This window comes from Salminus brasiliensis, chromosome 14 (assembly GCF_030463535.1).
Source record: "Salminus brasiliensis chromosome 14, fSalBra1.hap2, whole genome shotgun sequence".
In the NCBI taxonomy this organism is placed as follows: Eukaryota; Metazoa; Chordata; class Actinopteri; order Characiformes; family Bryconidae; genus Salminus; species Salminus brasiliensis.
In genome coordinates this window covers 2,867,951-2,893,106 of record NC_132891.1, presented here as the reverse complement: position 1 = coordinate 2,893,106, position 25,156 = coordinate 2,867,951, and the positions used below count along the sequence as shown (strand labels likewise).

General features: G+C 42.4%; 1 protein-coding gene across 2 annotated transcripts; it reads right to left on the bottom strand.

Moving 5' to 3' along the window:
• Window positions 1–5,551: 5,551 nt before the first annotated feature.
• tp53inp2 (tumor protein p53 inducible nuclear protein 2) lies at window positions 5,552–23,486 on the bottom strand. Of its 2 annotated transcripts, none has more exons than XM_072696807.1 (4): window positions 23,136–23,486; window positions 16,440–16,816; window positions 13,521–14,073; window positions 5,552–12,789 (listed from the first exon to the last, which is right to left on the bottom strand). In XM_072696807.1, the coding sequence occupies exons 2-4, from the start codon at window positions 16,561–16,563 to the stop codon at window positions 12,519–12,521; spliced, it is 948 nt and encodes a 315-aa protein (XP_072552908.1). In that variant the 5' UTR covers window positions 16,564–16,816; window positions 23,136–23,486; the 3' UTR covers window positions 5,552–12,518. The 2 variants fall into 2 exon arrangements, with proteins under 2 accessions (XP_072552908.1, XP_072552909.1); XM_072696808.1 differs by having other exon boundaries at window positions 13,521–13,650.
• Between the last annotated feature and the right edge of the window lie 1,670 nt (window positions 23,487–25,156).

The window sequence follows — 25,156 nt, the reverse complement described above, 5'->3', positions numbered from 1 at the left end:
AGTACTGCCAATAGAATAGGACTCATGGAGCAGATCAACATCATGACCCTATCGGCACCATGCTGCCTAATAATGCCAGGCGTGGGCTAGTAGAGGGGTGTATATAAAGCCCCCCAGCATTGAGGAGCTGTGGAGCAGTGGAGGATATGATGGATGGCAGTGGAGCTCCATCCAGTACCTTTGGGATGATTTGGGGGGAGTTGGGGATGATCCATCATCCTGACCTCACTAACGAACGATCTTGTCGCTGAATGCAATCAAATCCTCACAGCAATGCTCCTCCAAAATCTAGTGGAAAGTCTTCTTCTTTGGACAGTAGAGACAGTTACTCCAACAGAAGCAGGATTGGCTCTTTTAATATCCTTGATTTCAGAAGATACAATGAATACGCAGGTGTCCCAATACTTTTGTCCATATAAATGTGTCTTTTATGTTTTGTCAGCCTCTTGCTAGCTAGCCACAGAGTTAGCAGTTAGCTTCCTGCTAGGCTATTGAGGTTGCTCATTGTTTGTTTACATGCAACATCACGTGTATCCAGAAGGGTTGAAGGTTTCGGTGTTATTGAGAGTTTTGTGGCCTTTATGAGTTTCATGTGATGACTTACTCTCGTTCCCTAGGCAGTAGTGAACTAGGGGTGGATTTGAGACACATCTTTATTGTGCTAAACACACCTGAAGCTATTAAGAAAAGCTGTAGAACAGGTTGTATTACACAGGTGAGTAAAGCAGGTCTGAAGCTACTCGTATTTCCTGTTGGTTGCTATTCAGGGAATGACCATTCACCACAGACATAAACACCACCTTTATCCTACAGTAGTTCCGGCATTAGCGTGATAGCATTGCTGTGGAGCTGTGGAGCAGTGGATGAACTGTGTTCTCTGGAATGGTGGATGGTGGTGGAGCTCCATCCAGTACTTTTGGGATGAGTTGGAGATGATGAAGTGGGGTGGAGATCATCATCCAACATCATGACCTTACTAACTCACTTGTTGCTGAGTGCAATCAAATCCTCACAGCAATGCTCCTTCAAAATCTAGCAGAAATTCTTCTTCCCTGGATAGTAGAGACAGTTACTCCAACAAAAGTAGGGTCAACTGTTTTGATACCCTTGATTTCAGGAATTATGAATAAGCAGGTGTCCCAATACTTTTGTCCATTTACTGTATGTTGAAATATTTTGTCATAATAAAGATTATGACATAAAATAATGGCATATGAAATCGTCAATCGTCACTACGTAGGGTACCAGTCCATGGCAGGATACCACACACACACACACACACACACACACACACACACACACACTTTGGCTCATACCCATTAAAACACAGGGCCAGTTCAACACCAGGTGTCTTTTTTGGAGGTGGAAGGAAACCCAGTACCCAGAGGAAACCTGCATGGACATAAAGATATCCTTACAGATACTGACCGGAGTGAGGACTGGACCCGCAACCCCAGGCCCCTGGACCTGTGAGACACCCCATGACATTTAATAACTTGTTATTTTGACACAGTATGTCATAATTTCCTCCTAATTTAAAATGTTGAGTTAATAAATTTTTACGATTTTGACACTGATGGTGCTGTGGCCAGTTCTTAGCTCCTCCCAGCACCAGCAATGCTCCCTGCACTAGGAGGGCAAGCACTTAACGAGGCATGTGAAGCCAGACGCCACCGCTGATGCGGCACTGCCAGGCAGCTGGCACGCTGAGAGGAAATCGGCAGGAGTCTGTGCCAGCCATAATCACTTAAGAGTGATAAGGGGAGAGGGCGCCATCTACCAGCCTGGAGAGAGCATGGCCGAGTGTGGTCTCTCTGGACTCTGGCTGCTGATTCTGGCAAAGCGGTATGGCTATATGGGCCATAATGGCAGCGCATTAGACCACTGAGCCACTCTGAGCCACCATGGCCTCCTTTGACCTGCACCTCCATGAAAGCAGGTGTGCCACAGTGAGGGGGAAGGTAGGATGATTCTAAGGGCCTAAATGACAGGCAGGGGCCCTAATTATTATTATTTTAATTAAATTATGTACTTTTTTATCATTTATAGAATATTTAATTTACTATATTTTTATTTATTTTTATTCTTTTCTTGTTTTGGCACAAAGAAAACATTCATATATATATATATATATATAATGTATTTAATCAGGTAAAGAAACTAAATGAGTGTTAAGGTAGGCCTTAAGGTAATTTTCGTACCTGTATACACACACACACACACACACACACACACACAGACAGAGAGGTAGAAAAAAAAAGAGACGAGATCCAGGTTTCATCCTGAGAGTTTTTTCTTTTATTCTTTTTTTGTCTGGTACCTGCATTTCTGAATGGTTGCTGGAACCCCATCCTGGTATTTTTGCATAGGTCTCTACTACTGCCTCTGGACCACTGCCCACACAGAGGGGATCGAAAACGTCAGCAAATCACAAAAACCATGCAGAATAGTGAAAGGCACAATCACCATAGATATCAGATACACCATTCAATTTTTTAATATACTCTATTTGTATTTTTTTGTATTTTTTTGAAAGGGGGTGTACTGGTTGGAAAGGATTCCCCCTTAAAAGGTAAACCCCTACGTTTCAAAAGCTGCCATAGTTTCAGGGCGCAAAAACCAAACGAGGGGGACGAGCGATACGCCGCCGCCGCCTCGTTTGATAGTCCACCCCCTTTATTTTCAACAATATAATAAGTTGAACGACTGTTCTAATAATATGAGATAAAAATACAAGCACATCTACTTTTTTTTGTAGGTTTCTTTTATCAGTTTGTGTCGTTATATGTTTTAAATTACCCTCCCTCTCTAGGTTCGCACATCACACCAGCTACACACTCAATTACACCCCAAACTCTCCTCTCTATACCCACACATTTCATTAGTCTTACACACACACACACATACACACATACGCACACACACAGAAAATAATATATATATAAAATCCCCAAATAAACCAACAACAACAACACCAGCAGAGGACATGGTGGCCAGGGGGCACAGAAATAGGAAAACGAACAGGGATGGATCTCGGTAGAGAGTCAAACAGGCCACAGCTGAGCTAACAGCTAATCTTGCTTTCGCTAACAATAAATGAAGGCCAATCTGCTCTTTTTAAGCTAGAGCTGCTCATTTGGAGAGGATTAACACCTTTTTGGGAAAGCTGGCATTAAAGCTCACAACCTACGGAGAAGCTGCAGCGCAGTCACTGCATGGCGTAGCACTGCGGCCTACGCTGCCGAGGCTAGGCAAAGGTAAGCAGGTAAGCTAGCGTTAGCTTAACTAACTAAACTATTAAAAAATACTACTATCCATTCCACAGGTGTGACTTTTCACACACATAAACAAATTAAATATGATTTAGAGCTAATACAACTGAAAAATGATTACGCTGTGAGCTGCATATGCTCATTAGCATCTGTGCTAACCAACAGTGTCTTGAGCATACTATAGCTTTATACAATAATTAGTCATTAATAGCACATTATTATTGTTATTATAATGACATATATAATATATACGTATAAATGTTAATTATTATATATTAACTGTGCTGCAGTCTCTCATGGGACTGAATGGGATAGGACTGAATGGGATGGGACTGAATGGGATAGGACTGAATGGGATAGGACTGAATGGGATGGGACTGAATGGGATAGGACTGAATGGGATGGGGTTTCCAAACTCCAAAATACGCAGCAGTAGCCGGCAATACAGTTCGGTACAGATCTGTCTGTTTGGGCCTAGTTACCATTATTAAGATGATACTGTAATAACTGGATATTAGCCTCCATTTAATGTCCGCCATATTAGCATATTATCAGGTCAACTGTTCCTTTAACTCCGTTATTAAGGTTTAAGAACACCATGGGACAGGATGCACAGGATGTTTTCCCCCAGGCACACCTATGGCCTGTCGGAGGTGAGAAGCACCATGTAAAATAGACAAACTGGTGTCTTTCTAGGGAACAATGTAAAGATCCCTTTGACACACACACACACATATGCTATATATACAGTGAGTCCAAGAAGTATTTGATCCCTTGCTGATTTTCTTCGTTGGCCCACTAATAAAGACATGATCATTCTATACTTTTAATGGTAGATGTATTCTTACATGGAGAGACAGAATATTAAAAAGAAAATCCAGAAAATAAATCTAAGGAATATATATTAATTGATTTGTATTTCATGGAGTGAAATAAGTATTTGATCCCTTAGTATTCATTAGCAGTTCTGGCTTTTACAGACCAGTTAGACACTCCCAATCAACTTGTTACCTGACCTGAAGCCACCTGTTCTCACTAATCACTTGTGTGAAAAACACCTGTCCACAGAATCAGACAGATCACACAGATTTCAAGTCTCCAACATGGGTAAAACCAAAGAGCTGTCACAGGACCTCAGAGTCAGAATTGTTGACCTTCACAAAGCTGGAATGGGCTACAAAAAGATTAGTAAGGTGTTGGATGTGAAAGTAACAACTATTGGTGCAATTATCAGAAAGTTTAAAGAGTATAACATGACAATCAACAGACCTCGGCCCGGTGCTCCAAAGAAGATTTCGCCTCGTGGGGTGGCAATGATGCTGAGAACAGTCAGAAATCGTCCTGCAACCACTCGGCAGGAGTTAGCAAATGACCTGAAGGCAGCTGGGACCACAGTTTGCAAGGAAACAATTGGCAACACTTTGCGCAACAATGGATTCACATCCTGCAGTGCCCGAAAGGTACCCCTGCTGAAGAGAGCACATGTGGAGGCGCGCCTCAAGTATGCCAATGATCATTTGAAAGATGAACCAAGTTATTGGGAGAAGGTTTTGTGGTCAGACGAGACCAAAATTGAACTTTTTGGCCTCAACTCCACCCGCCATGTGTGGAGGAAGAAAAATGCTGCCTATGACCCCAAGAACACTGTGCCCACCGTCAAGCATGGAGGTGGAAGCATAATGTTTTGGGGGTGTTTCTCTGCCAAGGGTACAGGGCTACTTCACCGCATCACTGGGAAGATGGATGGAGCCATGTACCGCACAATCCTGAGGGACAACCTCCTCCCCTCTGCCAGGGATCTGAAAATGGGCCGTGGTTGGGTCTTCCAACATGATAACGACCCTAAACATACAGCAAAGGCAACAAAGGATTGGCTCAAGAAAAATCACATTAAGGTCATGGAGTGGCCCAGCCAGTCGCCAGACCTCAATCCGATCGAAAATCTATGGAGGGAGCTGAAGGTCAGAGTTGCCAAGCGACAGCCCACCAACCTTCATGATTTAGAGAGGATCTGCAAAGAAGAGTGGGCCAAAATTCCCCCTGGTGTGTGTGCTAAACTTGTGGTTAACTACAACAAACGTCTCACCGCTGTGCTTGCAAACAAAGGCTTTGCCACTAAGTATTGAGTGTGTTTGGCAAGAGGGATCAAATACTTATTTTCCTCATTGAAATACAAATTAATTAAAATATATTCTTTAAAATTATATTCTGGATTTTTGTCTTGATATTCTGTCTCTCCATGTTAGAATATATCTACCATTAAAAGTGCAGAAGGATAGTGTCTTTATTAGTGGGCAAACAAAGAAAATCAGCAAGGGATCAAATACTTCTTGGACTCACTGTATATAAATATATATATATATATATATATAGCAAATGTCCCGAGAGATCCACCTCCAACATTCATCAATTAGAATAAGGGTGACGTATACACAGTTCTTTTCAAATAATGAAAAAAAGGAAAAATAAAAATACATATAAAGAAAAATTGGGATTATATATATGTATATATATTAGTTTTGTGTTAAGATTTGTTAAGTATTACATTACATTGACATCTCAGAAGGTGTCAACAGGAAGGTGTGGTACAACTTATTAACAGCCTATTTCACGCATGTATAACAAAACCTAAAGAAACAGAGGTGGATTAGGCCGAACGGGACGTGTGACAGGACTGAGGACATTGTGAGGACGACGCCATAAACAAAAAACACGCCATACTAACGCTCTGTAACATCGCACAGGTGGAAAGGTGGAAAGTGTTGACATCATTCAATGTAGCACTAAAATAACTCAAAAACACACACGTCATTCAAACACTGTACTGTAAGGAGCTGTGCATTATATACATCGATGCAAATAATTTAAAAGAATCATCTTTGTAAGTCTTTTCCTAGCTCATGCACGTTAGCGTCTTCCTCACATTCGCTGCCGCCGCCTCCGCCGCCTCGTGCTGCTTTGCTGACCAAACGCGAACAAGTAAAATTGCACACAGCTAAAAAACCTCGATTCACCATAAAATGTAAGACAGTGCAAAAACTTACATCCAAGTCTCAACGATTTACAAATAGTAGTATATGTTCATATACCTTCAGCACCATAGTAAATCTATTAGCGTTGACACTACACATACTGTAAGCTAGCACACACACACACACACACACACACACACACACACACACACACACGGCGTGGAGGATAACGTTTGGAAATGGCAGGATGGTAACACTGTGAAACAACGGATTGTGCATGTGATCAGAGGTGTGTGAGGGTGTGTGACGAGGTATTCTGCCCTATGGATCAGCCCATGCCAGTACACCCTAGGTTAGGGGTCAGCTAGGCCTCACACTGCGCTAAGGTTGCTAACGGGGCGATCTCGCTCCGGTGTCATTAAGCGTGGATCCTTTCAGTGTGAAAACGTACGAGTGTAGGTTCAGGTGAGACCTGGATGACCTTTCCTTATCTCCTTAAGGAATCTCCAGGCTTGAAAACAAGCTGTTAGTGAAAGGGATCACAGTGTTTGAGCATCTGTAGCAGGGCTAAGCCTTGGGTGTTGAACAAGCTAGCCTGTCTGAAGGTGGAAAAGGCCTGAACGCAGGGCAGGGACAGAAATGGCAGGGTCTGAGGCCTTTCGGTGGATTTAACTTTTAAAATTATACATCCAAAGTACACCAGTAGCCCAACAGAATAGCTCAGATGTTGCTTTTTGTAATTAACAGCAAAACAGGAATGCTCAAACCCAAATCTTAGCTCACTATATAATCTATGGCAGGCCTAAAGCGCAAGTTGAGACTGTATACTGAATTTATTGGACAATTGTTCATTTATTGAATTATTGTTTTATATATTTATACATAGAAATGCCAAATAAAATTGTATTTATCAATATTAGCTTGTTAAATCACTAATATACAAATTTGTGGTGTTTTTATGTATCAACAATACATTATTCCTCCTGTAAAGCAGTTAGCATGAAATTATCTTTAATCTGGACAAAACTTTACTTTTTTTTTAATTTTGGTTCTTACAAGATTTAATTTTTCAAGATGATAAATTTTATTTTTAGCAATTTTTGGTTTTACATTAGTGTATCTAGATTCTTGAAATAAGCAAACGGATATATCAGTGGTGCAGTTTAACTCCAGATGCATTTCTATTGATCAGCCCAAGTGATCAGAGGTGTGTGAGGGTGTGTGCCGAGGTATTTTCCCCTATAGATCAGCCTAGACAGTGAGAACACCCATGCTAACACTGAAATACACACTAGATTAAGAATATAATATTTCTGCTGTAGAGCAGTTAGCATGGCAAGATGAAATCATCTTCAATTTAGACTAAACTTATTATATTTATTTTTACGTATTACTTATATTATTAATATTTTTCTTTCATTTTGGTTTATTTTTTATTTTTTTACAATATTATATATTTTATTTTTAGCCATTTTTTTATGTATTTTAAGTATGTTTGTCTAGCAAAATGATCCATATATCAGTGGTGCAGTTCAATTCCAGATGCATTTCTATCAATCAGCCCAAGTTTTAAAGAGTGATCAGAGGTGTGTGAGGGTGTGTGCCGAGGTATTTTCCCCTATAGATCAGCCTAGACAGTGAGAACACCCATGCTAACACTGAAATACACACTAGCTTAATAATACGAAATTAAGCTTATTAGAAATTATTAGACTATTAATTCAATTTTTTTCAACTTTTTTTTTTTTTTACAGATTATTTATTTTATTTGTGAATATTGTAGTATTTTGTTTTTTATATATATTGTAAGTATATTTCAATTCTTGAAATGATCATGCAATTCAGCAAAATGATCCATATAATAGTGGTGCAGTTCAATTCCAGATGCATTTCTGTCAATCAGCCCAAGTTATAATTTTAAAAATTATAATTATTCTGGCATAATAATTGAATAAACATCACTAAATCACATTTGCACATCTGAGCTGTTCATTATTGGCTGCTGGTGTACAACATAAAACAAAATAAAGAGTCACCATCTATACCGTCCTGCACTTTCTATATACCAACGCACCCCGTAGCCCACTGCAGCCTGACCGACTGGGTCTGAAAGGTATACTGATAAAGGCACATTGACATGCCTCTGATTGTGCTGTGTGTACATTCATCATTCATTAGAGGTATAATAGTAATAGCATTAGCTTACAGGAACAGTCCAGCCGTTTCTTAACCTTGCTGTGGTGGTCCTGTACGGACGATAATCACAGAAACTGGTATTTTGGTTTCCCTGCTCAGAATGGCTCAATGGTCAGCTGCTGTAGGGGAACGCCCGGTGTCAAAATGACCGTCCCTAGTAATCGAGCTCCCAACACAGGTGAAGCCAACGGCTGACTATTCCTTCAAATGCGGATACGCATGAATTTTAATGAGGTAAATGCACTGCAGAGCAACACTGCAATCAGTCTTAAGAGGAAACGCCACCCACAGCCAGCTTGAGCGCTAAAGAATCAACCGGCTATAAGATGCTGAAACTTTGGGTGGATTTTCCCCTTAATCTGGTACCATAAGCCTGTTTAATAGGCCTGCTCAGGCTGCTTAGTGGGCTACAATACTTACTGAATGAAATCCTCCCTGATTCCCCTTCAACCCCTGTTCTACACTCTACACAAAAAGGTTCTGCATAGGCCTGAAAAAGGTTCTCTGACTGATAACTGATAAAAAAAAAAAAACACGTAAAACCCTTTTCACTATTGGTGCTATCTAGAACCACCTACACAAGGTGTTCCTTGTGTCTGAAGAACCATTTAAGCATTGTTATGGACCTTTGAGCTGTCATGGTTCTACAGGTACCCTTAAAAAACCCTTTTAAAGAGTATATCTCCAGCAAAACGCATGAGAACTAAAAGGTTCTTGTACTCATCCTTTTTGGTGTGATATAGAACCATCTACAAGAGGTTTTCCTTGTATTTCAAGAGCCATTTAAGCATTAATCGGTTCTTTAAGAACGCTTCTTTAAGTTTAGAGAACCTTTAAAGAACCTCTTTTTTAAGAGTATATCTCCACTAAAACAGTGAAGAATATAGATGGTTCTATGTAGTACTGAAAATTAGCTGTTTGACTTGAAATAACCCTTTTTAGTGCCATCTAGAACCATCTACAAGTGGTTTGCCTTGTATTTAAAGAGCTATTTAGGCATAGAAATGGTTCTTTAAGCTTAGAGAACCTTTAAAGAACCTCTTTTTGAAGAGTATATCCCCACCAAAATGGCTAAAACTTAAAAAAGGTTCTATATGGTACTTAACAAAAAAGGGTTCTTTGACTTTTTGATTTTAATAACCCCTTTTGGTGCTAGCTAGAACTGTCTACAAGTGGTTTGCCTTGTATTTGAAGAACTATTTAAGCATAGAAATGGTTCTTTAAGCTTAGAGAACCTTTGAGAACCCCCTTTTTGAAGAGTATGTCTCCACCAAAATGGCAAAGACGCAAAAGGTTCTATATAGTACTGAAAAGGGTCTGTTTGACTTGAAATAACAATTTTTAGTGCTATCCAGAACCATCTATAAGTGGTTTGCCTTGTAGTTAAAGATCTATTTAAGCATCGAAATGGTTCTTTAAGCTTAGAGAACCTTTAAAGAACCTCTTTTTGAAGAGTATATCCCCACCAAAACGGCTAAGACTTAAAAGGTTCTATATGGTACTTAACAAAAAAGGGTTCTTTGACTTTTTGGTTCCAATAACCAAAAAGGGTGCTAGCTAGAACTGTCTACAAGTGATTTGCCTTGTATTTGAAGAACTATTTAAGCATGCAAATGGTTCTTTAAACTTGGAGAACCTTTAAGAACCCCTTTTTTGAAGAGTATATCTCCACCAAAACGGCTAAGACTTAAAAGGTTCTATATGGTAGGTCCCAAAAAAGGGTTCTTTGACTCGTAGGTTCTAATAACCCTTTCTGGTGCTATATAGAATCATCTACACTAGGTTGTCCCTAAATCTGAAGAGCTATGGAATGAATGGTTCTTCGAGGTGTCATGGTTCTATAGGAACCCCTGGAGAGATAAGCTTGTTGGAGCTTGTTGGAGCTTATTATCTCTTCAACACACCTGAGACCTAAAAGGTTCTACATAGTACCGAAAAAGGGTTCTTTCACTCATAATAACAGCAGTGACACCTTCCTTTGTGCTATATAAACCCATCTACCACGGAATTTAAGCGTCTGCAGGGTTCTTGAGCTGTCATGGTTTGACAAGAACCTTTGCAGAACCCTTTTGAAGAGCGTATCTCTCCACCACGCTGAGACCTCTTTAGTCTGTTTTACTCCCTCTCTCACCTTTCTCTACCTACTTTGCCATTCTATGTGTTGTAAAAGCGCGAGCTGAAAAAGCGAAAGCACTTTCTAATCAAGTGAATTTCACGCTTCGCTCCTCAGTGCACCCTTTTCTCCATGCTGGAAGTTCTGCCTGCATTGCAACACGTTTCCACGGTATGCTCCTCCCTTTGATCCTCTCCAAAACCCAACAAAACAAAAGAATAGAGAATAATGGAGACGTCTTTTCCAACACAAACAATCAAAGCAATGAAAGGACATGAGAGTTTGACCCCAGACCCGTGTTCTAGCCACCATTTCAGTGTCCAGTCCTGTACTGACCCTGTTTTTATGTTCTACGTATCTTCTGGACGGCCTTTTGCTACATATCGACGTCCTGTTATTGATATTTTTGATACTAGCCGTTCTCCGCACTGAATGGCCTTCCTTAGATATGAGACACTACCTAAATAGAGCTACTGTTTAATGTGAATCCTAACGATCAATCAGCGAGAGAGAGAGAGAGAGAGAGAGCGAGAGAGAGAGAGAGAGAGAGAGAGCGAGAGAGAGAGAGCGAGAGAGAGCTTCTAGCTAAAACCCCAGCTTTAGCTCAGCGCAGTAGAGCTGCAGAGAAAATCAGGCTAAACTAACTCGACCTGTGGCGACACTAATAAACATGAAAATGGGAAACAAAGAGGGCTCTGCTGGAGGAAAGAGGGACACGATGGGTGACAATGGGTGACGACTAGAGGTGTGTCTAGGTGAGGGGTGTCCAGCTGTGGTCCTGGAGGGCTGCGTTCCAGCACAGTTTGGTGATTTCCCTGCTGGTTTATTAGGTATGATAAGCTCTGCTGGAGCTGGATGAGTTGTAGCAGAGGACCAGGTGTTTCAATCAGTTGACTGACCGATTGGTCCCGGATGAAGTTTCTGGATAATTGACCCAAATTCTGAGGCAGATGAGCCTGGATTGGAAGGTCATAGCCTGTCTGGTCAGGTTGTGACTTGTGAAATCATCTTAAGTCTAGATCTAATATTTGTCATTATTAGATTGCATTAGATTTTTTTTTGTTTAATCTATTTTTAGATTTTTATTAAATATAAAGAGTTTTAAGAGAGAAAATCTGAAGTAAAATGAGTCATTTTATCTAGAAAATGGTCTTATCTTAATGGCAGACCACATCATTTAAATAATTTCTAAGAAATAATGCCTAAAACAAGCAAAATTATCTGCCAACAGAATAATAACAATAATAATTTATGTAGATAAAATAACTTAAAACTAAAATTACCTAATTGTAATAACAATAATTATTTTTATTATTGTTATTGTTGAGATATTGGCAGATAAATAAGCTTGTTTAATATGATTGCTATTATTATTATTATTATAGTTGAAGAACCATATATGTTAATGCAATCGCATAATGAGAAATATTATATAGAAATTTATTAAATTAAATTCTTAAATCGCCCCCTCCCCCTTTTATATGGCATTTGTCTGATGCTCTTATCCAGAGCTCTTACATGTCAATCATGTTACACAGGAGAATGTAGAGTTAGGAGTCCTCCCTAAAGACTCCTATTGGTGTAATGTGGCGTGCTTGCCAATAGGAGGTGCTCTATTGACTATTCCCCAAGGACTGTTATTGGTGTAGAGTGGCAGGCTCCAGGCTTGGCCTAGGAATTGACCACTAGTCTGCCACAGGGAATGCTGTGGGTGTTGGGACACTCCACATTACACCATCCAGAACATGCAGTATCAGTGTACTGACCAGACGTAAGATGATGTCACTTACTAATCTCTGTATATATTTCGCAGGATGACAGATGACAGTGCCTCCCTGTTCCAGCACTGACCGGGTTTAAGAGCTGGGAAATCGGAGCAGGGAAACTGTGCTGGAGCTGGACACCCCTACTCTACATGGTGTGTGTATTAATGCCCTCAGTGTGAAGTTGTGCCCCTGGGGCAGGTCAGTGGCAGAAGCTGCGCTGGCACGGTTGGTGCAGGAAGGATTTTCGGGCGTTAGCAGCGTGGCGCGGGACTTGCTCGCGGACGCGGTTCTGGCGCTGCACGCGGTTGCGGCCCAGGTGGCGACGCTCCACGCGGGCTTTGGCCCTCTGCACGCGGGACACCTGCGTCACCTTGGCTAGGGGCACCACCTGGCAGGCCGCTCCTCGGGCCATCCTGGGGGGCATCATGCTGCTCCTGACTGCAGGGGGCGGCACTGACTCAGACATCCGGCTATGAGAGAGAGAGAGAGAGAGAGAGAGAGAGAGAGAGAGAGAGAGAGGTTGGTAGTCAAATGCAATTGTCAAAGGAGTTTGGTTGTACTGGGAGAAGGTTTTGGTTGTACTGGGAGGGGTTTTGGTTGTACCGGGAGAAGGTTTGGTTGTACCGGGAGAAGGTTTGGTTGTACCGGGAGAAGGTTTGGTTGTACTGGGAGGGGTTTTGGTTGTACTGGGAGAAGGTCTGGTTGTACTGGGAGGGGTTTTGGTTGTACCGGGAGAAGGTTTGGTTGTACTGGGAGGGGTTTTGGTTGTACTGGGAGGGGGTTTTGGTTGTACTGGGAGAAGGTTTGGTTGTACTGGGAGGGGGGTTTGGTTGTACTGGGAGGGGGTTTTGGTTGTACTGGGAGGGGGGTTTGGTTGTACTGGGAGGGGGTTTTGGTTGTACTGGGAGGGGGTTTTGGTTGTACTGGGAGAAGGTTTGGTTGTACTGGGAGGGGGTTTTGGTTGTACTGGGAGGGGGTTTGGTTGTACTGGGAGGGGGTTTTGGTTGTACTGGGAGGGGGTTTTGGTTGTACTGGGAGGGGGTTTTGGTTGTACTGGGAGGGGGTTTTGGTTGTACTGGGAGGGGGTTTTGGTTGTACTGGGAGGGGGTTTGGTTGTACAAACAAGCATTTTAATGGGGTGTTCTTTTTTTTCACATGACTGTATGTATGCTGAGGATGTGCTGGTGACCTTCAAGCTCACCTCACGCTGCTGGTCAGGCTGGCCGCGCTCTGCTCCACCACAGACAGGTTTCCCGGGGAGACGTAGACGGACATGCTGGGGTGCTCGATGAGCAGGTCCTCCATCGGGCTGGCCTCCGCCGTGGCTCCCTCTGCAGTGAAACAGGGGGGAGGGGTGACAAACCAGCTCTCGTCCATGCTGCCCCGCTCCAGCCCGCTGCTACAGTCGCTACAGGAACCCGGCGACACGGGGGCGGAGCCCAGTAGGCAGTGGGCGGGGCTAGACAGCGCATTCACTCCTACTGACCCAACAGGGGAGGGAGAACTGAGGCAAAAGGGGGAGCCGGGGGAGCCGAGGGAGCTTGGGGAACTAAGGGAGGGAGGGCATGCCGCTTTAGCCTTGGCCACTCTAGTCCTGCGGCTTTTGCGTGGGGAAGGGGCGGGGACACATGTCCGAGAGGGCGTGGTCATGTCACATTTAGACTCCGCCCTCTGACACTCACTGTTGGGGAGGGACTGTGCTGTCGGTGGTGCTTCTGCCCCATCCTCGCCCAACATGGTACAGTCACCATTACCTGGGCAACACAGTGAAGGTGAGGCGGTGTAGTAATAAGGAATCGGGACAAATCAATAGAAGATCAATCAATACAAAGGAGTGGTGTGGGGCAGGTGCAAGCATGTTAAATGAAGCCATGCGGGTGAGGGGTGGCAGTATAATGTGAACACACGCACACCATTGGGGGTTTTAAGTCAAATATGGGGGGATGGGAGGAGGTAAAAAACAACACAAGACATAAAACATAGGAATACTACTATTAGTATCATGTACCTATGAGACGTATAGGTATCGTTTTATACACGCTGGGTGATCGTTGCATGCTTTTGACATCAGGAAATGTCACACACAGCACGCGTACCTCGTATCTACACAAATTAGCAGAGGGGGCTACGCTGCGTAGCTAAAATTTTGTCCGTACTTTATGCCGTCTTCAGAGATAACCGTGTTTCCTACAGTGTCAGAAACCACATAAGCTAATCTATTACTTATTAAGTTGTGAGGAATTATTTAAATGAATTACATTGCTAATCTCTCGGCAGGCCCCCTAGTGGCCATTCCACCAATGAGATGGAAATCGACTGGATGTTATTTCTTACTGGTTTAAATCTGCGGCCAGAGGAATTACGGCATGCAGATCTGTATGTGAGCTACCGCACATCTATCCATATACACCTCATCCCAAAAATATTGGATGGTGCACCATCCCTCATTCCAGAGCCCATAGTTTTATGTTTATCTGCTCCAGAGAGTCCTATAATATATACTTCCCTATAAGCAGTATGTGTGTGTGTGTGCATTTGCACATCTGTGTCAACAAGTGGGTGCAACTTAAAGTAGCTGAATGCATTTATTAGAAGGGGTGTCTACAAACATTTGGACACATAGTGTGTAAGCAAGCCATGACGTTTTGGTTCTTGTTGGATGCGCTGTGTTTTTCCCCCAGAGTGAGCGTGTGACTGAGTTCATTCAGAGCGCAGGTTGGATTGGTTAGAGCTAATTATTGGTTTGTTTAATCAGAGAAAGGATGAAAACTCATGTCTCTTGGTCAGAGTTTCTGACACTGACGGAATAAACGTCTATGTATGTCTAAAGCAGGGCATCATTCTGTGCCTATATTAGAAAGGCAGTAAAGTGAGATAAAGGCCTAATCTGATATGTTTGGTCCTGTGTACGTTCCCACTTTGAACTTCTCTGGATCTTATGAATTATGAGGTCGTTAAAGAGTTGAAATATGAATATTTCTACATTCATGCTTCAATCAGTATGAAAGTAAGTTAGTCTTCTATTACGTACTATAGCCCAAAATCTATCTACCTTTGACCCACCATGTTTAAACTAGCCAAGAATAGAGAGGGAAGACTAATCCATGAGGAGGAGAAAGGAGAGCTCAATGACCCTTCCTCTAATTTTAATGTAATCCTGTTATGTTAAACTGTAAGGAACAGCATGTTCCCAGGTCAAATTGCCCTGTTTACCCATGTTTAAATATACAAAATAAGGATTTGTAAGAATGTATTATCTTTAGCTCAATTATGCCATGCCTTACAGATGGTTTACATGGTTTACTTATGATATTCATAATTCACAAAAATACTAATAATTTGTCCTCAGTTTATTGTATATTTTACCGGTTATCTTCCGTGTTGTCACAATGCGCAAAAGTCATGTACTGAGTCTCTTAGTTGATCATGAGTGTGCTTGTTTTGGACATAACATGCAGTGTCTCTCGCTGCTCCCTTTAAGAGCCAGGTGCGGTCTTTCTGACCTTGGCGGGTTACTATTTCAGTGGTGTAAAGCGTGGGGGGGGGGGGGGGGGGGGGGGGTTGTACGAGCGCCGGGTTGCACGCGCCTGTGTTGACAATTCCCTGCCAAGATAGCAACAAACGAACGTCTGACTGTTGACGAACGAACGTCTGTCTAGGCTGTTTTCAGTCAGTGGAGCTCCTCCTGTGTTTTTTTTTTCCGTTGCCAAGATACACAGCAATACTCCAGAAACTGACCTGAACACCCCTCATTTCGAGACCACCGCACCCACCAGTGTAGATATATTCACAAGCAGCGCTGCTGTTTAAACCACGCAGGGGGGGAAGGGGTGAAGATGGACTGTTGGTGGGGTGGAAGATAGCAGTGAGCCTCGTGATGCACACTTGTATTGTTACTCATTAGCGACCTCCTAATTCACTGTTGAATTTGCTCTCGTAGGGATAGCAGCTTATTCATAATGTCCTACTGTGGGCCTGGCATCAACTGCAGACGCCTAACATGTCTACATTTGGGGTAAGAGGGGGAGAAGTGCATACATTTGGAGAGTTATACAGCTCTACGTTAACCTACAGTATGCCCCAAACACTACACCACCCACAATCCCCCCAGAACACTCACCGGGTAAGTTGACCAGAAGCCATCCTTCCTCATCAGCCTCGGTCACGCAGGGCTTGGGTCCGTTCAGCTCGGCAGAGACATCCTCCACCTCTCCGAACAGCAGGTTGCTGAGCCGCTGGAACATGGCTGCTGAAGCTGAGGTCAAGGGACAGGATCTGTCGGCGTCCTGAGGGAGAGCTGCCTTGGTGTTTTCCTCAGAAAACGGACGTAAGAATCTATTTACAGTTACTAATTGCGTTGGTCTTCGGTGGCAGTTGGAGAGTGATCAGCACGAGGTGTTGGCCTCTTTCGCTCGTCAAGCCCTTGTTGATGAAGTCTTGGAAGGGTCGCCGGGCTTTCGAAGTGCAAATTTATGGTCTCTCTTGTACTGCAAAGGCCTGGAAGACGGGAAACAGGGTGGGTAAGTGGTTCAGAGAAGCATTACATTGACTACATTACACATAAATAAAATACCCCCGACAGCTGAACAACATTGATTATCTTGATCTACAGGGGCTCCGCCTGGCCGGGGGTGGATCTACGCATCAGGCAGCGAGTGAACAGTCAGTTCTAAAGGTAGCAGGTAGCCAAGACACTTTGACAAGAACCAAACTGTGACATTCTAGACCATGACAGGGTCAGAACATCTCCAGAACATCAGGTTTCAGGTCTTCTGGGGTGTTCCAGATATGCAAAAGTGCTCCAAGGAAGGGCAACCAATGAACCGGTCCAAAAAAGTGCCCAAGGCTCTCACTGATGCTCATGGAGGTCCCACCTCACAACTTACAGGACTTAACGGACCTGCTGCTAACGTCTTTTGCCTCACAATGCCACTCCAGAGACAGTTTGGGACCAGACTGAGACCACTTGACCGCTCTTAAGGGTCTTACTGTATTCACACCTGGCCAGATGCATTGCATCAAGGGTGCAGGTAAAGCCCAACCCTCCCAAACAAAGAGAGGCGTGTCTCTTAGTCAGACGCCAATCAGCATCTGCACACACAGGCTACCGTGGTCCTACCGCGACTGTTCGGGGTGGTTGGTATCGGTGCCGTTACACTCCGCCAGGACAAGCCTAAAATATTAGACCCCTGCTGAGTTCATAGAAAAGCCCTTCGAAAGAGGGAACCACCCTCATGTACATCTAATCCCACCCCACCAGGGCCTAAGTGAGCTGCAGTCCAGCTCTGGTATGGTCAGATCTAGCTATGCTGTTCACGTGACGTCAGTATATTGGAAGATTCGGAGACTGCGAGCATCTCCAGCTGGACCACAGCAGACAGGCGGCGGCTTCTTTCTTGTGGGCAAAGAAAACTTGTGATAAAACTTGTGAGCCTTGTTTTAAAATCCAGGAATAAAGGGGATCATCCTTTCGCTGATATTTTATGGTGCATTTCTTTCCAGTTAGCGTGACTTCTTTGCTCCATTTGGCTAAAGTCACGTAGAGAGGACCAGCTGCCCTGACGTGTGATCTCCAGGGTTTCCATTTTTTTCGCTTGACATTTAAAATCACTGGCCTTTTTTTAAAGGGCCGGTATCTTTTTTTATTTGGTCTTTTTATTTTTCCTCCTATAGCACTTGTGTAACCTTTGTTTGGGCATACACAAACTCAAAATCACTCATTTCTACGTGACCATTTTCCAACCTCGTTTTTTACCTTAGAGTTAATCAGGCTGTGCCTTAAAGGGCCGCCATCATTGCCCGTAAACTAGGTTCCCTGGTTTAACTGAAATAAAAGTCGTCAAATTGATTTATTACAGCTTTTTATAACTGTTGTCGTCACACATCAGCTTTACATAATCAGTAATTAGTAAAAGACAAAAAAATAATAAAAATCAATAACATAAAAAGACATAAAAGATCAAAGACCCCCCGTGAGCAGCCAACGGCGACAGTGGCAAGGAGAACCTCCCTCAGAGCTGGAGGAAGAAACCTTGGGAGGAACCAAGACTCACAAGGGGGCCCCGACCCGTCCTCCTCTGATCAGAACTATTTATAAATTATTGATTATAAAAGTTACCAAACCATCTATACTGCTGAACTGCACTGATATATAAATATTAATATAATAATCATGGTGTAGAATAACTTAATATAGTCATGGCAGTGATGGTCAGAGTAATGAGGGGAATGATGGGTAATAGTAATAATATTAATAGTGGCAGATAGTTAAGAGTCCATTTAACAAACTGATATCTCCAAGATGAGAACTTCACAGTCTTAACGTTTAATGGAAGTCAATGCAAAAACAATTATAAATAAATAAATAATAATAAAAAAATTCTCCAAGATATTTTGGAGCATTTCTATTGGCCCTTTTCCTCTATTGGTCAATGACACAATGTGCCAAATTCACATTATGTCAATCAGTCAAAACTGAGAAACAAGGATATATGGAAACTAAGCTGCAAACAGCTTATTCTGATGATATCACGAGAATGAACTTATAATTTACATATCTCCGCCCATTCAGCACACTTGTCAGGGAGTGTTTTAGCTTGAAGTGCTTTTTAAATGAGGCGAAGCCAATCAAAACAGAGCTCATTTACATATATAAGTCTTAAAGGGGTATAGAGAGTTTATTCCAGTGTATTCATTCATTCCAATGAGAACACTTGGAGAAGATATCAGGGCTTAGATTGTGTTCACATGCTACAGTATTTATACACATTTATGTTCTGTAAACCCCCTCACCCCCCCCCCCATTTATGTACATGTTACAGATATGTCACATTTAGGTGTTTTTTAAGGTTTAAATTGAGGTCATTTAGGTTTTGGGCACATGTAAACGTCCTGATTAATTTTAAGGGGTAAAGAAAGGTTGGAAAATATAATAAAAGCAAAGAAATTGATTTATGACTATTTTTAAAACATAAATAAGCACAAAGCTTAGCTTAAATGTCTTTGCATGACTGTAGATGGGCCTTTTTCTTGCAATTACGCATATTAAAGAACATGTGACCAAAGCCTAGGGTCGTTTATTCCATATACTGAGAGATATTTTCAACCCTTCTTTTGAAATACGTATAAATGTAATTTTCATTTTGTATCATTTTGAGTTTTCTTGGCCGGCCGCACTTCAAGTGGACACTTGGCAGAGTATAGTGAATTGGCAAGTATAGTAAATACACACACACACACACACACACACACACACACACACACACACACACACACACACACACACAACAGTGCCCTTTAACCACTTCCTACACTATCCTACAGCGCTCACTGAAGGGTCAATGAGTGCAAGCAAAATACCTAAGTCCCGCCCAGCCCAGTGTGCAAGAAGAGCCCGCCCAATCAGGAGAGGTGTCTCAAGAGGAAAGTCGTCAGACAGTCCAGGTGGCTGACCCGAGTCAACCGGAAAGGCAGAACCCTATAAATAATGTAGAGGCAAAGGACACTCGCGTATATACACACAGACATAGTTCTGCCTCCAAAACTCTCAAATCTCTCTCTTCTTCCAAATGATGTCAGAAAATGTTCTTCAGCAGGTCAGGTGGTGTCACCAACGTCTTACAGACCTACTGACTGATGTGTGTGTGTTTTTTTTAAGGAAGGAAGCAGACACTGGTTCTCCCACACTTGTAAGACAATACAGGCCTAAGGTCAGTGCATAAGGTCACCTTTCAGTCTCCTAATGGTGAACTGGCATTTCGGTTGAAGTTATGGGGGTATGGGTACATGTGGGAACTAGAGAACTGGCAGACGTACTGCGGGCTTAAATTAGACACGTTAGAGAGATAAAGGCCTAGAAAGAGAGATAACAGGGTGGTGTTAGCAGGGGCAACATGAGGATGCCCATATTAACCACTTTAGCTGATGTTTAAAAAATGCCCTACATCTACTGACTGGAGTAAATTATGCCTTTTTTGCCTTCATTTGAGGTTAGATGGGTGATTTTACATGCACTTTGCATGAGCCCTTTGCACATAGCACTTTCTCATGCTAGCTTACTCATAAACAGCCTCATTCTCATGTGATTCCCTACTGCCCTAAAAAAAAAACCCCAAAAAAACAAGGCAATCTTTTCTTTCACTGTTTGGTTTTTGGTTCGGTTTGACAACCTTGGGTCATGTGTCGTTTCCCATACTCTGCTCTCCTGAGCACGCATTTCCTGCATTTATCTGAGTTTATTCATTCGTCCCAATGAGCATGTCTGGCATTTCACATTGGAGCCCTTATCTGTTGTGTCTGAAGCTGCAAACAAGTCCAAATGACTTGAACCCTGAACCCTTTCGAGAAGCTATCAGGGCTATTTCTACCCCTTTATGTTCGTATGTGTGTTTTTTTTAATGTCACACAAACTTCACATTTAGGTCTGCACCCCAATTTTGGGCACACGTGGGCAGAATAGCCTATTTACACTCTTCGTGGCGTAGTAGGCTCAGTACTGTATCTGGCCCTGTATGTCCAAAAGTATCCAGACACCTGCTTGTTTTTATAAACTCAAGTAAAGTGAGGCAGTTTGCTAGCTACTGAGACCTGCCTCAGCTTTAACATAATAGCTAGCTAGCTAACTATGAATGGGTTGCTGGGTTTAGGCTGTGGTGTTCTTGCCCCATTGAAGGGGATCGAACCTTAGTCCACCATGAGGAAGACGGTGTTGTTATGTTACAGCATATTTGCAAAAAAAAAAAATATTTGCACTTTTATTATAATGCTATTATTCTGCCTTACTGTGGGTCTTCTGAGACCTCTAATTTTTGGAGCTTGAGCTTATACTTTTTTCAAAAAAACAATCCAAAATAAAAATATATATTACAGATCAGCTCAGACTGCACTTTTCTATTTTATTGTATATGAGAACGTCACGGTTGAAGGAAAAAAAACCTTCTTAACGTTTAATGGAAGTCAATGCAAAAAATAAATAATAAATTAATAAAAAAAAATTATCCAAGATATTTTGGAGCATTTCTATTGGCCCTTTTCCTCTATTGGTCAATGACACAATGTGCCAAATTCACATTATGTCAATCAGTCAAACCTGAGAAACAAGGATATATGGAAACTAAGCTGCAAACAGCTTATTCTGATGATATCACGAGAATGAACGTATTATTTACATATCTCCGCCCATTCAGCACACTTGGAGTGTTTTAGCTCTGAGTGCTGTTTGAAAGAGGCAAAGCCAATCAAAACAGAGCTCATTTACATATATCAGTCTTAAAGTATAGAGTATAGAGAGTTTATTTTAGTGTATTCATTCATTCCAATGAGAACACTTGGAGAAGATTCATTAGGGCTTAGATCATGTTCACATGCTACAGTATTTATACACATTTATGTTCTGTAAACCCCCTCAAGCCCCCCTCAAACCCCTTCAAAATTATAGATCAGCTCAGACTGTACTTTTCTATTTTATTGCATTATTGCATTAATTTAATCGAAGTGACATTACCTCGACAGTACCTGTGTTCCCAGGTCTTTTCTGAAGGCCCTGAGCTCAAAGGGCATAGGGCAGTGGTGCTCAGCGGTTAGAGCGCCGGGATATCGATAACAGGGTTGTGGGTTCGATTCCCAGGCTCGGCAAGCTGCCACTGTTGGGCCCTTGAGCAAGGCCCTTTACCTGGAGTTGGCTGCCCACCGCTCTGGGTGTGTGTGTGTGTACTCACTGCCCCTAACACATGTGTGTGTGTGTGAGTGTGTGTTCTCTACCAGATGGGTTAAATGCGGAGGACACATTTCAGTGACAAATAAAGGGTTCATGCAGGCCTGGGCCTCCGTGAGGGCGTGGCTAAGCTGCAGCTGGGCGGGGCCGCAGGGACACGCTTTGACGTCACGGCGTCGTTAATGCAGCCTAGCCCCGCCTCCTCGAGACCGGAGGACGGAAAAATACACGACAAAACGAGAAAAATCTGCAGGAATATCGACTAATGCTGGGCCTGAAACCGGGTACAACAACGTTTAGGGAACATTTACAGCTTTGATCGCTTGGAAAACGTTTAGTTTGCGTTACGTTTGCCTTTAGAGGACGACAAAGCAACGCCGCCTTTCTCCATTGGTGCAGCATTTCGAGGGGCAGCCAGTGTTTACATCCGAAAAATAATAAAAACACCCCGCAGATTTGCTGCAGATGAGCCACAAAGTTCACGAAATTGATCGTAATGAAGAAATTAACACAGTTAGGGGTGAGATTTGGTCCAGTCCAGAGGAAAAGGGTCATAGCAATGACAGCCCGGATCAGCGGCATTAGCTAGAGATAGGTCAGCTATCTACCATCACACACCATCACACACCAAAACACACCAAAATAAGGAGGTTTAAGCTAGATATAACGCATAATTCTCACAATTACATGAGCTAGCATCTTAATAATGACCTTAATAAAAAGAAAAACGCCGGTCGACGTCTATGTTGTCAATAATGTGCATCCGCCATCCACAAAGAAGCCCATTCCTCCGGGTAGCTCACTAATAATAGCTGGGAATGCTCTATTCCCTTACATATAAACGGGCTGTGGAGGGACTACCCCCCCCCCCCCAAAACCGAGGCCAGAGCTGATCTAGAGCAATGCACTGACGAAGCCATCATTATAACCAACGCTGACCTATAAAAGGCAGGTCGACGTCCATGTATGGTTGGCTAAGGTTCCCCATGGAGGGGCATTGGTAAATAAGGAGCTCCACAGTGGAGAGACAGCAGGAGAGATACAGCATCAGCACGACATGGGTTCAACAAACAAAGAAACTAGGGCTGAAACAGACGGTCCTACCTGCCTCTGCAAGACAGCAAAGATGCTCAGGTTGTAAAAACGTGAAACGATGAAAACGAAAAAAAGCTCAAAGAAAAACGTCGATCTTAAAGCTTCACAGCTTTAGGTAGCTAGCTAGCCTTTTCAGTGAGGTAGCCTAGTAAGTGCACCAGCTTTAAAAAGAAAAAGAATTATTATTATAGCTAATAATAATAGTAAAGGGAGAGAAAAGGCTTGCTTTCTTCTTAGAAGAAGTGATCCCTGTAAAGTAAACTGGTCTTTAAATCATATCTGCAGTCCGGACCCCTCAGGTGCTGCTGATGGTGTTTCCCTGCAGATATGGTTGGTGGTGTTATTGCTGCGTCCAGCTGATCCGCGGATCAGGATATAGAAACGTACAAAACAGCTGATTGTGAGATCACAGCACTCACAAGCCCCGCCCAGGCTCCGCCCACTGGGCGCCTTCTGGCCAATCGCGGCGTTACACAAGGTCCCAGCCGAGCTCCAGGGGCAGAATGGCAGAATGGTGGAGGGGGTAGGAGGGGGTAGGAGGGGGTAGGAAGGCAGATGGAGAGGAGGGGGAGTGGTCAGTCCCTTCCTTTAGTTGTTTAATCGAGCAAGGTGCTTATTAACCTGTCAGATCCCAATCCTCAGCGCCGGGTCGGGCATCGGGTGAGGTGGGACAGTCCGGCACTGTGTCTTCGCCTTAGCCAGTGGCAACAGATGTTGCTTAGATGTTGTGTGAGATGATTGTGAACACGTGTGTAGATGTTGCTGTTTGTATGCTGAATATAAATAAATGTTTAGATGTTGGTGATGGAAGATGAATAAATGTTGTTTAGATGTTGGTGTTTGGGTGCGGAAGATGAATAAATGTTGTTTAGATGTTGGTGTTTGGGTGCGGGATATGAATAAATGTTGTTTAGATGTTGGTGTTTGGGTGTGGAAGATGAATAAATGTTTAGATGTTGGTGTTTGGGTGTTGGAATATGAATAAATGTTGTTTAGATGTTGGTGTTTGGGTGTGGAATATGAATAAATGTTGTTTAGATGTTGGTGTTTGGGTGCGGAATATGAATAAATGTTGTTTAGATGTTGGTGTTTGGATGTGGAATATGAATAAATGTTGTTTAGATGTTGGTGTTTGGGTGCGGAATATGAATAAATGTTGCTTACATGTTGTGTGAGATGATTGTGAACACAGGTGTAGATGTTGCTGTTTGTATGCTGAATATAAATAAATGTTTAGATGTTGGTGTTGGAATATGTGGGTGTGGAATATGAATAAATGTTGTTTAGATGTTGGTGTTTGGGTGCGGGATATGAATAAATGTTTAGATGTTGCTGTTTAAGTGTTGAAATATGAATAAATGTTGTTTAGATGTTGGTGTTTGGGTGCGGAATATGAATAAATGTTGTTTAGATGTTGGTGTTTGGGTGCGGAATATGAATAAATGTTGTTTAGATGTTGCTGTTTAAGTGTTGAAATATGAATAAATGTTGTTTAGATGTTGGTGTTTGGGTGCGAAATATGAATAAATGTTTAGATGTTGCTGTTTAAGTGTTGAAATATGAATAAATGTTGTTTAGATGTTGCTGTTTAAGTGTTGAAATATGAATAAATGTTGTTTAGATGTTGGTGTTTGGGTGCGGAATATGAATAAATGTTTAGATGTTGCTGTTTAAGTGTTGAAATATGAATAAATGTTGTTTAGATGTTGGTGTTTGGGTGCGGAATATGAATATATGTTTAGATGTTGTTTAATCCAGGCTGATAACCCTTCTTACACTGTTGTCACAATCTGTTTATATCACATCTATAACACGACATTATCAATGCCTCTGTGCCTCATGGAGTTTTGAAGAAACATCATGTTGGAACATCTAGTTATTTGTACTATCGATAGCTTTTATCTGTTGTAAAAAGCAACTTTAAGGGTGAGACATTAATAAAAAAAAAAGTTAATCATGATTAGTTGTCATAATTTTTAGGTCATAATAAATTCATTTACTTTTGTTCCTTCTTGTAGCTTTGGGATTGG

Coding starts and splice junctions, on each gene's coding strand:
- tp53inp2 (XM_072696807.1), bottom strand. CDS start 16,563: ATGTTCCAGCGGCTCAGCAACCTGCTGTTCGGAGAGGTGGAGGATGTC. Junction 14,074..16,439: donor GCTTCTGGTCAACTTACCCG/GTGAGTGTTCTG, acceptor TGTGTTGCCCAG/GTAATGGTGACTGTACCATG. Junction 12,790..13,520: donor AGCCTGACCAGCAGCGTGAG/GTGAGCTTGAAG, acceptor TCTCTCTCATAG/CCGGATGTCTGAGTCAGTGC.